This window comes from Eschscholzia californica, unplaced genomic scaffold (assembly GCF_041429995.1).
Source record: "Eschscholzia californica isolate CP2 unplaced genomic scaffold, dmEscCali1.0.p SCAF_2, whole genome shotgun sequence".
Classification (NCBI taxonomy): Eukaryota; Viridiplantae; Streptophyta; class Magnoliopsida; order Ranunculales; family Papaveraceae; genus Eschscholzia; species Eschscholzia californica.
This window is the reverse complement of record NW_028238309.1, coordinates 52,431,336-52,449,602: the sequence shown is the minus strand read 5'-3', so window position 1 is coordinate 52,449,602 and position 18,267 is coordinate 52,431,336. Positions and strand designations below refer to the sequence as shown.

The 18,267-nt window shown below is 35.1% G+C and overlaps 1 protein-coding gene across 2 annotated transcripts; it reads left to right on the top strand.

Moving 5' to 3' along the window:
• Positions 1–9,925: 9,925 nt before the first annotated feature.
• LOC147558907 (CO(2)-response secreted protease-like) lies at positions 9,926–15,907 on the top strand. 2 transcript variants are annotated; one of them, XM_086660663.1, is made up of 11 exons: positions 9,926–10,254; positions 10,415–10,518; positions 10,653–10,750; positions 11,194–11,358; positions 12,154–12,265; positions 12,960–13,509; positions 13,624–13,724; positions 13,835–14,077; positions 14,173–14,287; positions 14,552–14,765; positions 15,265–15,907. In XM_086660663.1, exons 1-11 carry the CDS (start codon positions 10,156–10,158, stop codon positions 15,819–15,821), a joined length of 2,358 nt encoding a protein of 785 aa, XP_086516789.1. In that variant the 5' UTR covers positions 9,926–10,155; the 3' UTR covers positions 15,822–15,907. The 2 variants fall into 2 exon arrangements, 1 of the variants encoding a protein (XP_086516789.1); XR_015234460.1 differs by having other exon boundaries at positions 10,011–10,254; positions 14,556–14,765.
• Positions 15,908–18,267: the final 2,360 nt, after the last annotated feature.

Below are 18,267 nucleotides of genomic sequence, written 5' to 3'. Positions count from 1 at the left end.
TATATCGATATTTGTATAACCTATGTTTGCCTATCAGATGTTGGTTATAAAAAAATAAATTGAGGAACACGTAAATGGAATAGAAGGTGTGGATAACATGATTTTGGTAATTTGTCTAGTTGGTTATTGACTTATTTCTTATGACGAAGTGTGAGAACTCTGAACACAAAGTAGTTCGCAGAAATCTAAAGTGAAACATATTTTATTCAACACAACTTGTTAGCTTGTATAAGCTTTACTAAGAGATAAAACAGGAAACTAAAACCCACGTATGAAGTGGCTAAGGAAACATTCAAACTCAAACTAAGTGCCCTAAGTAATAGGCTTTATTAACTAAGGGAGCCTTAAGAACACATCTAACGTATGAAGTGGCTAAGGAAACGTTTTCTCCCCTAAACTGATCTCAGTGAAGTTTTGAGTTTACTCGTGGCACCACATAGACACCCATTAACCTAAGGAGCCTAAAGAACACATCTAACTTAAGTGGTTTTGTCATAATATCTCCAACTTGTTCTTATGTAACACAATGCTTCAGCTTGATGATTCATTCTTTACTTAAATCACGCAAGAAGTGAAACCTTACATCGATGTGCTTGTTTCGTCCATGCATGACTGGATTCTTAGATAATTTAACGGTAGAATTGTTGTCACATAAAACTGTGGTACACTTGTTTTGAGACTGACCAAGCCCTTGACAAGCACAAGAAGCAGCTGCGACAAACTCCGCTTCACTCGTGAATAAAGAAACTACATGTTGTCTTTTAGAGGACCAAGACACAACTCCTTCGCTAAGTAAAAACACATATCTAGAAGTGCTTTTCCTATCATCTACATCACCAGCATAATCACCATCTGTGTAGGCTATCAGCTCTCCATTGCCTTTTTTTTCGATAAAAGATCCCTAAATCGATCGTACCAATCAGGTATCTTAACACCCTTTTGGCAGCATGTAAATGCAATTCAGTTGGTTTAGCCATAAATCTGTTGATGAGACATACTACATACATCAAGTCTAGTCTTGTTGCAGTTAAGTACATAAGACTTCCCACCTATTGTTTGAACATGGTAGCATTCACCTAAGCTCCTTCATCCTTCATTAATTTATCTCCATGAACACTATCACTCTTCTCCATCTTAAATCTCTCCAGATCTTCTTTTGCATATTTTCTTTGACTAATATAAATGCCTTCAGGGTTTTGTAAAACCTCCACACCAAGAAAGTATTCCATCTTTCTAAAATCGGTCATATCGAATTCAAGTTGCATAGACTGTTTGAACTTAACAAACATGTTTTCATCATTACCTGTAAAAATTAGATCATCAAGGTATAAACTAACAATCAAAATTTTACCTCCATTTTCTAGTTTTATGAATAAGGTATCTTCACAGCTACACCTCTCAAATCCTTTTTTGACAAAGTATGCTTCAATTCGACTGTATCAGGCACGAGGGGCTTGTTTAAGGCCATACAATGCCTTTTTCGACTTGTATACTTTAAACTCTTCTCCTTTATTCTCATGGCGTGGTGATTGATCAACAAAAACTACTTCATGTAGTTCTCCATGTAGGAAAACACTTTTGACGTCAAACTGATACACAACCCAACTATTTCGAGCTGCTAAAGCAATTACCATTCCAATAGTGCCCCACCTAGCCACAGGTGCAAACACTTCAGCAAAATCTATGCCATGTTGTTGGGCATACCCTTTTGCCACCAACCTAGCCTTACACTTGTCAACCAGACCACTTTCGTCGAGTCTTGTTTTGAAACCCACTTCACACCAATCTTCTTCATTCCTCGAGGCAAATCTGTTAGTTCCCAAGTCTCATTTCTTTTCAATAGCTTTCATCTCCAAGTCCATTGCAGCTCTCCACATGGAACTTTGAACAACTTCTTCAAAGGTAGTCGGATCTGAAATTGAGGTAAACGAGCCAAATTATTATAATCAATATCTTCTTCTAATAGTTCACCTCCACTCACATAATCTTCCATCCAGAATGGTGCTCTTTGTTCCTCCTTTCTGGTAGGCTTTCTTCGGAATTGTTAAAATTTTCTCTAGGTGAATCTCTTATAGGGAGACTAGCCTCTCCTCCTTCTACTACCACTTCCTATTCAGATTCTTCTTTACTCTGATTTTGTTCATTGCCTTCTTCATTATTGTCCTCCCACTCAAGAACATCTAATTTTGCATCTCCATTACTTCTCCCCCATTTCCAACACTCATTTTCTTCAGAGACTACATCTTTGCTTACAACTATCTTCTTGGACACTGGATCGTAAAGTCTATATGCTTTAGATTCTCCACTCGTTCCTAAAAGAGCACACTTGAAACTCTTATTATCCAGCTTCTTTCGTTTATTTTCCGACACATGAACATGATCAATGCAACCAAAAGCACGAAAATAATCAACACTGGGTTTGACACCACTCCAAGCCTCTTTAGGAGTCTTGTTTCTTACTGCTAATGTAGGGTTTCTATTGAGCACATGTGTTGTCTAATTTACTGTTTCCGGCCAGAAATTCTTGGGTACTTGCTTTTCCGATAACATACTTCTTACCATGTTCATAATTGTTTGGTTCTTCTGCTGAGCTACTCCATTTTGTTAGGGAGCATATGCTGTAGTGAGTTGTCTGTTAATTCCATTAGATTTGCAAAAGGCATCAAGCTCAATAGATGTGAACTCCCCACCCCTATCGGTGCGTAGGCAACGAATAAAGGCTCCTGTCTCTTTCTCAACAAGATTCTTATAATTCTTGAAACTAGTAAAAGCTTCAGATTTTTCAGCAAGAAGATATATCCGAACTTTACGACTGTAATCATCAATAAAGCTTAAGAAATACCTCTTTTTACTGTTGGAGATAGGTTTGATTGGCCCACAAATGTCAGAATGTATCAGTTGCAGCCTTTGTGATGCTCTCCACAAGCTCCTCTTTGGAATTGCATCCCTGTGTTGCTTTCCCACCATGCAATCGGTACATACTTTTGATGATGCTTTTAGTTGCGATAACCCTTTCACCATTTGCTTATAATGCAATGTTCTCAAACCCTTGAAGCTTAGATGCCTATATCTACAATGTCATAGGTGTGAGTTGTCTTCAAGAGTTGTTTGGAAGCAAATGGAGGTTTTCGGCACAGTTCTTACAAGCAATACAAACATCCTGTTTGCAGACATTGTAGATTGCATAATGAGTCATTTTTTGGGATGATAGACTTTACATACTCCATGTTGTATTAAACTAGTTTCTCCTCTTTCTTGCAATTGTCCAACACTCACTAAGTTATTCTTCAACTCAGGTATATAGAAAACATCAGTAATTACGTGAGTAACTCCAGCAATTTGAAATCTAATGTTACCTTTGCCAATTACAGCCATCCTTGAATTATTCCCGAGTTTCACAGATTGTCGAAATTCCTCATCAATGTCAGAGAACCACTGTTTATTTGCGCACATATGATTGCTACACCCCGAATCAAAGAATCACACATCTTCTCTCCTTGATTGATTAAGTTCCACATGTGACATTCACAAAATTTCTTCTTATTCGTCAAGTTCGACATAGTTTGCTTCTTTCTCCCATTTAAGACACTCATATTGAAAGTGCCCTGATTGATGACACTTATAACATTCAACCATAGTTTTGTTGAATGTTTATCTGCCTCTACCTCTCCCTCTTTCTCGAAATGCTCCTCGAGTTCGACCGCCTCCTCTACTGATAATTCGATCATCATAGGTCACCTTTAATGCCTGCTCATCATCTCCATGCCCTTTCATCCTCTGGTCATGAACTAGTAAACTACTTTTCAACTCATCAACAATTAGAGTGTCTAAGTTATTAGACTTTTCAACAGAGCACACAACATAGTCGAACCTTGAAGTCATTGATCTCAAGATATTTTCAATGATTACTACTTGCAATACGTATTCACCATGAATCTTCATTTTGTTTGCTATGGAGAGTGTTCTAGAGAAGTACTCGTCAACGCTCTCACCATCTTTCATATGCAGAACCTCAAAATCCATTCGAAAAGCTTGGAGTTGTGCTCTTCGAACTCTTGTAGAACCTTGGTACTTTTGTTTCATAGAATCTCAGATGTGCTTGGAAGTATCTCTATTGAGGATCATCTCCAATATGGTTCTGTCGATAGCTTGGAACAAATAATTTTTTACCTTCAAATCTTTTAACTTCTGGTCTTCAATTGGTTTCTTTTGTGCTTCAGTAAGCACCATTCCTTCTGCTACAGCAGGGATCCCATTCTCTACCAAACTCCAATACTCCTTTGAACGAAGAAAGTTTTCCATAAGCATGGACCAATGATCATAGTGACCATCAAACTTAGGGATTGCAGCCTTGCAGGTTGAGTTAAAGTTGTTTTCAGCCGGCATACTGTGATTCTCTCTCTCTCTTTTCTTCTCAGGATATTGTTGTTTCCTTTCTTTCACAATCAAATCTGAGATGCAGCTCTGATACCAGATGTTGAGAACTCTAAACACGAAGTAGTTCACAGAAATCTAAAAGTGAAACATATTTTATTCAACACAACTTGTTAGCTTATATAAGATTTACAAAGAGATAAAACAAGAAACTAAAACCCACGTATGAAGTGGCTAAGGAAACATTCAAACTCAAACTAAGTGCCCTAAATAATAGGCTCCCACGTATGAAGTGGCTAAGGAAACATTCAAACTCAAACTAAGTGCCCTAAATAATAGGCTTTATGATGCAGGGGCACCCGGCGTGGATACTTTGGCCATGGCCATACCGGCCACATTGGCCGTCCGGCCATGAGGAGTAGATTTAGGAAGTCCCAATTTTAGTATGATTCATAGAGTATCTAGGTTTAAGAAATTATATTGTTTTAGTATTTCCAATAATTGGAAAGGTCCAAATTTGAGTCAATCTATTAAGGAAGTTGCAGTCTTTTAATTATTTTAGAAAAATCTAATTCGAGTCTATCTAGGAAAGTATGTTATCCTATAAAAGGAAGTCCAGTCTGTCTTTTAATTTCATGTTGAAGAGAAAATCTAATCAAGTTTAATCAAGTTATAGTTATTTTATCTTCCTTTTACTGTTATTTTACCGTTCTTCGTTTATTTAATTGTCTACTTTAATTCCGCTGCGTTTCTACATCATGTGGTATTCAAAGCCACCAAAGTTTTGGGCTAATGAGTCGGGATTTTTTTTTTCAGATCAATTAAATCAGTTTCATTCGTATTCTATTCATCAAGAAGAGTATATTCAACCAGATTATACTCACGAAGGAATAACGAATCATTGCTTTTGCACATCATGTTTATATGCGAATAGAGATTCAGACGATTATCATTGGAATCCGGGAGAAACCGTTCAAGAAAACTCATCACAACTTCCATCCTCTTATTCTCAGACCAAAACCGCACCACCACCATCACCACCACCTCCGTACTCTTATACACCACCCCCGTCCTCGTATACACCACCACCGTACTCACAACTATATTCACCATCACCTCCATTTTATTACTACCCAACACTAGAATCACCACCACCACCTCCGTACTCTTATTATTCACCACCTTCGCACACTTGTCATTCACCACAACCACCAACATCAACACTTTTGCAGCAACCTACGTCGTTGTCCGAAGAAAAAATTATTGATGATAAAAAGAAAGAGGATGATTCTTTGAAGGTGGATTCGATAGAAATATCTAGTGAACAAGTTCTCAAATTGTTTGACACTTTGGACAAACTATTCTCTTCTAATACACCACAATCTCTTCAATTACAAACGATTATTCTTCGAGATATGGGTTATGATTCTGTCGTACAAGAGGAGGATTCCATTGAAGAAGAAGAAGATGAAGGCAAAGAAGATTACAAAGAGTGTGAAAAAGATGAATCTTTCTCCGAAGTAGAAGAAGAAAAAGTTGAAGATAAAGGAAGAAAAGATGAGGTTGGTTCTAAACGAGAAACTGTGACAAAGCTCCTCGTTTCGTGTTGCGAAGAGAAGTTCAATGTTGATAAACCATCTTCCAAAATACGTCAAAAACAGCAACAACTCCAGCAACAGCAACACCAACAACAACACCAACAGCAACACCAACAACAACAGCAACACCAACACCAACAGCAACACCAACAGCAACACCAACAACACTACAATCATCACCTGTATTCATCACCTCTCATACAACCATATTCTCTGCCAACACCAATCATACCTAACACCACAATCTTCCCACCCACTCAACTTTATCCAGCTCCCACGATAACCACCCTAATTCAACCAAACCGTTTCCAACCCACCTACTACCGACCCATCGAAACTCCACCCCATTACACATAGGAATACCCAGACCCTCTTAGGTCTTAATCGTTTTCCCAACCATCAAAGCTAACTACCCCGTCTCGTCTGTTGAGTGACACGGATACGGTGTTAGACAACACGTCTCAAAACGTTATGAATTCTTTGAAAAACATTGATGATGTTGGTGAACCCCAAAACTCCTATTTCATCCCTAGTCCAGTTCCTTTCAATCACGATGATAACTTACAATCCGAAGAACAAAAGTTATTGACCATCGATGAAAGTGTTTCTGTTGAGTTTTCTCATGGAATTGATTCTGCTCTTGTTATTGGTGTATTTGATCGTGATTATGTTCGTCCGATTTCTTTTTGTGATGATTCTCATGGACATTCATTCTTTTCTTACCTACATCAAATTAAACATAAAGCAGCTGCTCAGACCAAGATAAAAGGTGAGGCCATGCAAAATATATCAGGACGTACGGTTCTTCAAATTTTACGGTGGTTTGCATTTTTTCTTGGCTCTTCTCGTGAGGATACCACTGCCGACGTTCTCTTTGATGTTTTAGAAGGCTTAGTTGAGTACTTTACAGTATTACAAGTGAATACTCATAACAATACTCAGATTGTTGCTAGTTCTAAAAAATTTCATACTTTTATTTGGGAACCTTGTGATTCGTTTGTTTTTCTTTCTCGACACTTTCATTCTTCGTGTGACGGTGAAAACGTCGTTACGAGTATTCCAGCTATTATTGAAAGAAGAAAGGCAAGAATCTTATTGGTTTGGAAAGTAACTATACTTTCACGTAATTACCAAGTTAGGGTATATCAACTTCACGAAGATGAGCGTGGGAAGGTCGTTTTTGAGTGTCATATCGACGCTACGTGTTTCAATATCGATAATTTTTTGGGAATTGGTGATGCTTCTACTTTGACTCTTGACGAGGAATCTTGGAAATTGGCTACAATTACTCTTACTTCAGACTTGCTCGTATTACTTATTTTCTTGAAAATTATTAAGTGGTTAAATCTACCGTGGGAAGATGGCGACATGATTGTTCTTGAATCTCTAAAGTTAAGATTGCGAGAATCAGTGGTATTTGAGATTGAGATTAAAATTGGCGATTTCTTGAAAATTGGTATCCTTCAGATTCCATGTAAAATTCGTTCAAAGTGAGAATTCTGGATCGCCTTGGCGGAATTCAGCGTTTACAGGTGAATCATATTGTTTTCGATTTCTTCATCGAAACGGTTCGGGACGAACCTCGTGGGAGAAGGGGATGCTGATGCAGGGGCACCCGGCGTGGATACTTTGGCCATGGCCATACCGGCCACATTGGTCGTCCGGCCATGAGGAGTAGATTTAGGAAGTCCCAATTTTAGTATGATTCATAGAGTATCTAGGTTTAGGAAATTATATTGTTTTAGTATTTCCAATAATTGGAAAGGTCCAGATTTGAGTATATCTATTGAGGAAGTTGCAGTGTTTTAATTATTTAGGAAATCTAATTCGAGTCTATCTAGGAAAGTATGTTATCCTATAAAAGGAGGTCCAGTCTGTCTTTTAATTTCATGTTGAAGAGAAAATCCAATCAAGTTTAATCAAGTTATAGTTATTTTATCTTTCTTTTACCGTTTTTCGTTTATTTAATTGTCTACTTTAATTCCGCTGCGTTTCTACATCACTTTATTAACTAATTGACCTTTGACCTAACAACCTCAACACGAAGAACATGAAAATCAGGAAAGCAATGATTGAAGTAAATAATCACACATGAACACAAGAGACTACATGGTTCCGTGGCAAAACCTACTCTAAGGTGAACAAGGGCACGATGATTTTACTATTTATGAAGAACGAGGTTACAGATTCTCAAGAGCTTTTGAAAATAAATAACCCACAAATTATGCGTCTCTACATACTCTCCCCATGCCAAGTGACTCCCATAAGTTGATAATTACTCTTCATAGACTAGGCAGCAGGTCGAATCATGTAAATGGACTGGATTAAAAAATCGACATTGATGTACTAATATTACAACCGTTATTTTTCAGTGTAATTGTGTTTGGACGTTAAATAATAATTCTATTTTTCCTTCTAATTTTGCCGTCATACTATTTTGCTTTTATGAACTTCACCATCGTCTTTGCCAGATGCCTTTAGCTAGTTAGTTTTAGCCGTACAATCTCATGAGAGTGGTTGTAGTCCCTTTTCGATTCATTGGAAGAAAACAACTTAGCTTAATACGAAGTTTTTAATTGGGGGAACGAAAGGTTTTAGTGATAATTTTAGAGTACGATTTAATAGTTTTCGGGCATTATCTACCAGCATGAAGTAAGGGGAGACTAAATGTACTTGTCATTAGACATTTTGTTGTTATTTTCACTTAATATTTATTAAATATAACTATTTTTATTGTTTTCTAATGTAATTTGGTTAAAAGATTAGTTTTGCGTAAATAGTTATAATTATTTCACTTTTTTTAATTGTAATTTTTCATGTAATTTGGTTAAAAGAATATTTTATTTAAAAAATTTATTTCCTTTTATTTTATTTTTTTTCCTTATTTTGACTTAAATAGTTATTTTTATTTCACTTCTTTTTAATTGTAATTTTTAAATAAACTAATATTAGTTTTGGTTTATTATACTTATTTTAATTTATTTACTTTTTATTTTATTTATGTTCTTATTTATTAATGTTCTTCATCAAGGAAGAAAGACGTCCTAGAAATAGTAGTACCCTTAAATCTCAATCAATTTCAACTTTTTAGATGTATGATAATTGAGGTTATCAGTAAAGATATCAACAACCGTCAGTCTATCTTGTTATTTTAGAGAGGCTTATTGTTTGCCAATCCTTAACAAAAAAAAATTAACAAATCCTATTACAAAGTGATCACATGGAACATTTGTTTAGTCTTTTTACTAAAATATGAGTGTTATTGATTCTATTCATGACTTCTTTTTCTCTAGCTTTATTAATAGCTTAATATATCATTGTGGCTTAATCCAATCTTTTATTATTCTCCCGGACTAATTGCACATATTGTCCCCACTCAAAGACGAAAATGCCCCAACAAATAATATAATAAAACTAAAACATAAAATAAAACAAAACAAAATTTAAAGGTTAGAAAAAGAGAAGGAACAAAGGAAACTAAAGAAAAAGAAAATGCACATGGGTTCTTAAAGCCTAGAAGGAATTTTTTTCTTCATCTTAAATGTCAAAAAAGGAGGTCTTTAATTACTTGCAATTTAAGTCTCTGTTTGATACTTCCAAAAGAATTTGATTAGAAAATGAAAAAAGAAGACAAATAATTAGTTGTACATTTGGCTACTTTAAATTTTAGTTTATTAATAATTAATGATGATAGTTATCTCGTTTCATGTTCAAGTAATCTTCATTATAAAATTCTTTTTACGCTTAAATCATTAATAATTTTAGCCCAATGGTTACACATCACTCTGTTTAACATTCACTATATGCCCACAAAGACTTCGAAAAATTACAAATTATCTGTTACTTTAAAAATTTATCAATTTTTAATCTTAAAAAGGCAATGACACATAAATGAATATTGATCATTAACATTAAAAAATTATTAAATATGATTATATGCAAGAAAAAAAAAAGGAATCATTTTATATAAAAAATTGCTTGTAATTGAAGTATTGCATGAAAGTTCTCATAAATATTGATAAAGAATCAACCAAGAATGCTTTTTCACTTCAAATGTATCAAATTCTCATCTTCTAAAAGACATTGTGTCTTCTACAAATACAAATGGTGACTTAATCCATTTATAGTGGAAATTCTTCCACCTCTATCTTTCAGTTTGCAGGAGTGTTCCAAGAGCTTCTTAATGGCTTCTCTTCTGCAATTCCTCTTCTTACTCTTCACTTTCTCCACCATTCTAATCTCCCTTCATGGCACCAACATTGTTGAAGATCAAACCCCAAAGGTAAATAAACAAGAAAATTTCCCTTACCAAATTCTAGGTTTCAAAATCAACAATGTCATCTCCCCATATATATATACAGTCAATTTTGCACCACAAGTACAATATCTTATATTAGTTTTAATTTCTTGTATATTAATTTTTGTGTCTCTTCTATTTTCAGGCTTATGTTGTTTATATGGGCAGTTCTAGTTTAAGTAATGGAGTTGCTAATGTGGAAGAAATAGAATTATCTCATTTAAATTTATTATCCTCCATTATCCCAAGGTAGTTAATTTTATATCACATAATTTATTTTTATTTTTTTCTTGGTAAATTTTTTGACAAAATAGAAAAAAGAATCAATTTATTTGTGGGTTTTAAAATTTTATTTTTCATTGATATATTAATTAATGTTGCAGTGAGGAAAGTGAGAGACTATCACTAATTCATAGTTATAGCAATGCTTTTAAGGGTTTCTCTGCTATGCTTACAGATAGGGAAGCTTCTATCTTATCGGGTACTATTTCTTTATTGTATTTTAGAAAAATACCTAATGATATAAATATTATAACCTTGTCTTTTTTTCCTTTTATGAGCATAATTTCTGCAACATTTTTTTTTTGTTAAAAGATAATTTCTTCAAATGTTATTTGAAAGTGATTTATAATAGACAATTCTTCTATTATATACCCATTTTACCATATTTTAAATCAAATATGGGCTCGCAAAGACATTATGTTTTCTTTTTTAGAAAGTAATATATGTGTACACGTCTGAGAGACTCGGACCTAAGATTTGGAGGGTAGAAATCAACTTGGTAACCACTGATTCAACCAAGGGCTGCTGACAAAGACGTTGTCCCGTTCTTTTATTTCACTTCATATCTATTATAGTGTAACACGTGCAATAATAGAGCAAGTTAACCAAATATTGCAAGATTGTATTGAACTATGAATGCAGGTCATGAAGAAATTGTATCAGTATTTCCTGACTCAAACCTTCAATTACACACTACGCGTTCTTGGGATTTTTTGGATGTTGAATCCGGCATCCATTCCTACCATCATCATAATCCATATTCTCATATCTCTGGCGAAGACGTCATTATTGGAATCATAGACACAGGTGGGTTTGGAAACATAACCTTTTCCGGCTTTTATATTAATTAAAATTTTAGATGTGACTTTCGGTTTTGTAGATGAGTCAACTATGTTGAGTTGTGCTTCATGATTTTACATAATGTAAAATACTTGACAAGTTTATCTATCAACAACGAGCCTAAATTTTCGTAAAACAAACTAAATTTTAGTTTTTACTTTCCAAATTTCAAAATTATATAAAGAAAGAACTGATGTCTTATCTCATGCTCTTAGGGCACGTACGAGTATTACCGGAATAAAATAGAAAATAATAAAAATTAAGGAAAATAAGAAATGAGAAATTTTGTCAAAATTTTTGTACAGTATTTTTTTTTATTCTAGTGAAAAAGATCGCTCAATTTTTCTTAGTCTGCAGCTCTTTAGGTATTTTCGATATTTGCAGCTATTTGCAAGAGGGCTACCACTGGTTGCAATTAGTACAACAGTTGAAAAAAGATTGCAACAACTTAATTATCCATTGATTAGGTTTTGTATTTTGTAGTTTGTAGGGTCACCATGGCTTTTGGGAGGGAGTGCCTTCATTAATCAAAAGTGGGTTCCTTTGGTGGATTAGATAAGAAATGTCGGTTACCCACACAACAATTGAATAGCCCCAAGCACATGATCCCATAATTCTGTTGGTTGTTAATTGTTTTGTATGTCACATTAAATAAACTAATATCCCTCCCAAAAGTACAGATCAAGCACAGAGTAACGGAATTTATTGAAGTATTTTCGTATGTACGATCGATCAATTTGTTTATTTAAATCTTGTGTTTAGGAATTTGGCCAGAATCTCCAAGTTTTGCGGATGAAGGGCTTGGTGAGATCCCAGGGAGATGGAAAGGAGTTTGCATGGAAGGGTCTGATTTCAAAAAGTCGGATTGTAACAGGTACTGATCTAGTTTCTCAGGTATATCTGTAGATCACTAGACAAAATTTGGTTCCTCCACTACAAAAGTTGCGAGGTATTACCGACAGTATATTACCGACTGTTTTTGAACAACCGTCTGTACTATATACATTTTCCGACGGTCTGAACGGTTGCGTTGGTATTTTTGGTATATACCTGCGGTTTTACAATAGCTCGTCACTGAATGCTATTTGCAACGAAATCAACGTGGGTATCTTTTCTGTCGGCAACAAAGGGCTTAACGCCCACGACCCATTTTTTGTTCTTTCATTATTATTAGTTTCTCTTACTCTCACTCTCTCTATCTCGAATCGAATCGTCAATGTCGTGACTCTCAAATTTTTTCGATTATGAAAATTGAATGATTTTTTGTGATATTAACGAGGGGAAATACACCAGAAAAACCGTCAGGCATAAGGATTATTTTAGTGACCATCAGAAAATGAAGCTTTTATTGACATGTTTTCTTTTACTGTGACGGTATAAGACCGTCAGGAACTAATATCCCACCAGTTTTGTGTTATTAGAGACGGTTTAAGTCCTTCGCTAAAAGTCTCCTTTTTCGTAGTGAACTCTACCAAAAAAAAATAAACTTACTACGTAGCTAACGACCAGATTTGTGGAGGACTCACAAAAATTATACTAGCTAATTTCACAAAAATTTGACATTGTAGGAAGTTAATAGGAGCTAGATACTACAACTTTCGAAATGACATGACAGCCTCAGAAATAAGTCGTACGAATAAAACCCTAAAACCAACTGGATCACCAAGAGACGCGGTTGGTCATGGTACACACACTGCATCAATAGCAGCCGGTGCACGTGTAGCTAACGCGAGTTATTATGGTTTGGGACGAGGGACAGCAAGAGGTGGTTCACCATCAAGTAGGCTAGCAATATACAAAGCTTGTTCATTGGGAGGTTGTTCAAGTGCAACCTTACTTAAGGCCATTGATGATGCAATTCAAGATGGAGTTGATATAATTTCAATTTCAATTGGAGTTAGTTCAATTATTCAATCTGATTTTCTTGATGATCCAATTGCTATTGGAGCATTTCATGCAAATGAGAAGGGTATTATGGTCATTTGTGCCGGTGGAAACGACGGTCCAGATCCTTTTACTGTTGTCAACTCTGCCCCTTGGATCACTACAGTTGCTGCATCTAATATAGATAGAAGTTTTCTATCTAATGTTGTTCTTGGCAATGGACACATTTTTCATGTAAGTTAAAAAAAATATTACTTTTTCAGTTTAGGGTTTATGGTTTAAGGGTTATTATGACTCTACATTTTCTCGTATATAACATTAGTTTTCTTCCGTGATGGATTATTTCAGGGAAGTGCTATAAATTTCTCTAATCTTACACGATCTGAATCTTATCCACTTGCTTTTGGAGAAAATGTTGCTGCAAAGTTTACTCCTATTTCAGAAGCAAGGTATTTTTCTTGCGAACATTACGTACATTCTTTTACAAAACCTAGATGTACTCTAGCAAATTCAGTGATTCATTTTTTTTTGTAATTGATGACGTTTTTTTTTCATACAGCAATTGCTATCCAGGATCACTGGATCTTAAAAAAGCGGCAGGAAAAATTATAGTATGTATTGATACAGATCCAATGGTATCAAGACGAATAAAAAAGTTAGTCGTTGAGTCAGCTCATGCTAAAGGAATAATTTTGATAAACGAAGTTCAAAAAAGAGAACCATTCGATTCCGGTGTTTTACCATTTTCAGAAGTTGGAGATTTGGATGGTAATCAGATATTAAAGTATATTAACACTACAAAGTAAGAATGTTATTAAAGTAAAACAATTACTTAATTTCATCACATTAATAGACTTGATCTTGGTCATTAACTTTACTTTTGGTTCTTGGATATAGGAATCCGACGGCTACTATTCTTCCAACTATAGAGTTCAAGAGGTCTAAACCTGCCCCTGTTGTTGCATATTTCTCATCCAGAGGTCCAGGAGGTCTCACTGAGACAATTCTCAAGGTTCATTTCTTAAGCCATTTGCAAGTACTTTTTAGGTTCATTTTTTTGACATATATTTCAAGAGAAATGACTTCCATACTACCATCATTATTACCGCCTAGATGTCTGTCACACGAGAAAGGGTAAAATCGTAATTCACACCTCAAATTACGAATTTGCCACGTATCTTTTGTGGGCAGTCATCTAGGCGGTGAAAAAGCAGCGGTACACTTATCAACTTTGATATTTCAATAGTTAAATTTAAGAGTTGATGAAAATATGCAGCCAGATATAGCAGCTCCAGGTGTCGCAATATTAGCAGCAATGATACCAATCACAGAGAAAGGAAGTATCCCACCAGGACAAAAACCATCCAAATTTGGCATTAAATCAGGAACATCAATGGCTTGCCCCCATGTTGCCGGTGCAGCTGCATTTGTTAAATCTGTTCATCCTGATTGGACACCTTCAATGATCAGATCATCCCTAATGACAACAGGCAAATCCACATATCTCCATATTGCTCAAAACTCAACTCACTGTAATGTTAGGGTTTTTTTTTCCTTTTAACAATACAACTATCTTGGTACTTAAAATTACATAATGTAGGGGTTGGGGTACAACCTAGATCTGGCTAGCTAAAAAAAGCCTGGGAGTGGTCTTCGGTTGGACCACTCAAAGCAGATCGTTGGACCGGTTTAGGGTTTACCTAACCCATCTAGTACAAAAAGGTCGAAAGAAGTCCAAAATATTTCCAAAAAAAAGGCTCTCGATCCAGGCTAAATAGACCGCCCGACCCGTAACACAAAAAGGACCAAAACTAAACCCTGGCCAGGTCATCTATGCGAGGGCGAATTTTGCCCCGCGCCTAGTCCGGAGGAACTAGCTAATAGCAGAGCAAATTTGAGGTATCAATAGTATAGTTGATTTCGGCTAAACTTACTTTCATGGATAATTTTCGACCTAACTTTTTTTTATTTCTTTGTACTTCCATACAGCAATCACATCTGACAACCTGGGCAAACCATTAACAAACAGTTCAAATGGCATAGCAAATCCACATGAAATGGGTGCAGGAGAAATAAGTCCAATCAGAGCACTTAATCCAGGATTAGTCTACGAAACTACGACCACAGATTACCTCTATTTTCTTTGTCATTATGGATACAAAGAAAAAGTTATACGTTCAATATCGGGCACAAACTTCACTTGCCCGAAAAACTCTTTGGAAGATTTCATTTCAGATCTTAATTACCCTTCTATCTCAATCAACAAGCTCGAACATCACCATAATGTTCGAACGGTAACAAGAACCGTTATAAATGTAGGATCAAAAAATGCAACATACGTAGCGAAAATTGATTCCTCAAGGAATGGTTTGTTAGTGAAAGTGTCACCGGAGAAACTAATTTTTACCGACGGTGGTAATACTAAAGCGACTTTCAAGGTTTCATTCTATTATAAAGGTTTCGAGAAGGGATATAAGTTCGGATCAGTGACATGGTCTGATGGTTCACATTTTGTTCGTACAGTGTTCGCTGTGAATGTAATATAATTTCTTTTTTTTTGTAAAAGAAAAGGAATTAAGTTATAAGTTTTCTAATATTTTTTGTTTGTATAATCAAAGGTTAATTGTTTTCATATTGTTTCTGGTTTCTCCCTTGTTCTTCTTTTATCGTATAAATTTGTTCGTCGAATGAGCCAATTTTCTCATTTAGCATGACAATCTTATCCCAGATTGGGATGCCGCAGTTTCTAGCAACACGAGAGATTTGACTCATTTATCATTACGAGTTACGTGCAAGTACATATTTTAAGATCAAATACTAATGGTAACAAATTTATTTTGTTTGTCGTTATAGTTTTATTGGTAGAAGGGCGAAAGATCTCGTTAATACTTCTACAAATAAAACTACATGAACGGGAACAATATTCATCACAATTAAGTATGATCTTAATATGTTAGTTTGCATCTTAACATATTACTAAATAATGAGCAAGTCAAATTTATCTCTTGTTGTTAGAAACAGGGGCACCTCAATTTGGGACAAGTATTCGTCGAGAGAAATGAGAAGCTTCGCCGGTTCTTTAATGGATTTAGAGGGACAATATTGTTCTTTCTTTTATTTTTAGTTTGACTAATTCAATGAAAGAAATTCAATTGAGTTTACACAATTATTTATGACACAACTAAGTTTATACGACCCGACGCTAACCACCGATAGTAGTGTTTCTACTACAATGCCCTAGATTCCACCCAACCAATTTCATATTTTTTTTTTTATATTTTCATTGTCCTTCTCTTATTATCATTTTCACATTTCATTATAAAAACCCTAAACCCCAAAAGTGCATAAGCGGGCGTAGGCGCGTAGCAGAAGAAATTGTAAGAGCGTTTATAGCATGGAAATGTATTTGCTCAAACTATTTCTTCTGCATAGGCGCTTGTGCACTTCTGGGGATTTAAAATTAGGAATCTAATCAAATGTTATAAGAGAAGGTAGAAATGGAAATCCAAGTTGATGAAAATATATTATAGATACTAACAGTCTCTAGTGGTCATTTAAATTATGACAGTAGTGACTATTTAAACTTAATGATGTTTGCTAGTCAATGGCCAAACTCAAAGAAAAACAAAACTTGTGACGCTGGTCATAATTTTGTATTCGGAAAATTCGTCAATATTCATGTATTTTCTTTAAAAAAATTATCTGAAAAATATACTTATTTCTCTAAAACCCCGGCTGTAATTTTAATGGTAGAACTTAGAAGGACCAAAGACATCTTCTAGAGATAAAACTACCACGATGCAGTGAATATTAAATTTCTAAGTATAATCGTCATTCCTATTACGACATAATAAGTCATCAAATACTTTCAACAAAAAAAAAAAAAAAGTCATCAAATACCTCTCTTGATGTTAAGGCTAGAGGCCCTTCAATTTGGGACAAGTATTCAGCAGGATAAAATGAGAAGATTTTGCTATTGAAACACTAACGGAGTAGTGGATCAAGACTTTTTTTAAGACATTTCATGATTCTGAAATGCCTAAGGAATTCAAATCCAGACATTTGAGAATCTTGAAATATCTGATGCATTCAAATCCAGACATTTGAGAATCTTGAAATGTCTGAGGCATTCAAATCTAGACATTTACAAATCTCCGAAAGTCTTGATCCACTACTCCCCTAAAGGAATCACTCGTTACTATTACATAATAACCAAATCAAGTTTCCATTCGGAGATCATTAATCACTTGTACTTTTACTCGTTGTTTCGTAGAAACAGAGAAATTATTTCAGAAAAACAAGGATCAATTGATTTTCGAGACGAAGGGTCAAGGACTTGGAGAGAGAAAAAGAAGGGCAGAGAGAGGGATGGAAAGAAGGAGGAAAGAAGAAGAGAGAGGGAGAGAAAAAAAAAAAAAGATAAAGATATGAGGATGGCAAGTGATAAAAGAGAAACATAATCCTGACTAAGGTCGCAAGAAGAGAGCCCGCGATAGACCGAAAGATAAAACAATTTTTTTCTCTCTATGTTTTAGTTTTCCTTATAAGTTGATTAAAATTTGTTTAAAAAAAAAGAATCACTTCCCCTCTTTGGATGGAACATAAGGAAAAGGCTAAAAAGAACTAACCCACTTTCAACCAAAAAAAAAATTAACCCAAACCAAACAAGCTTGAAAAGATAAAATATACTTACAAAAATAAGGGTCTGAGTGACATCAGAGCCAGCTTGTTTTCCTCAACTTTGTTCTATCAAATCTCGTCTTGACAATTGAGACTTGAGTAGGTATTTTATAGTGGAAAATGGCTGCCCTCCCACCAAAACTTCTCTCACCAAACTCTGACGTGGAATTTTGTGATAATCAAAAAGATTTTCCCAACATTATGATATTTACTTATCAAAATTATTCTCCACCCAATCTAACAAATTCTGCAATTTTTCCTTATTTGATTTTTCTAATTTGGTGCATTTAGTGTCATACCAAAAATTATTAC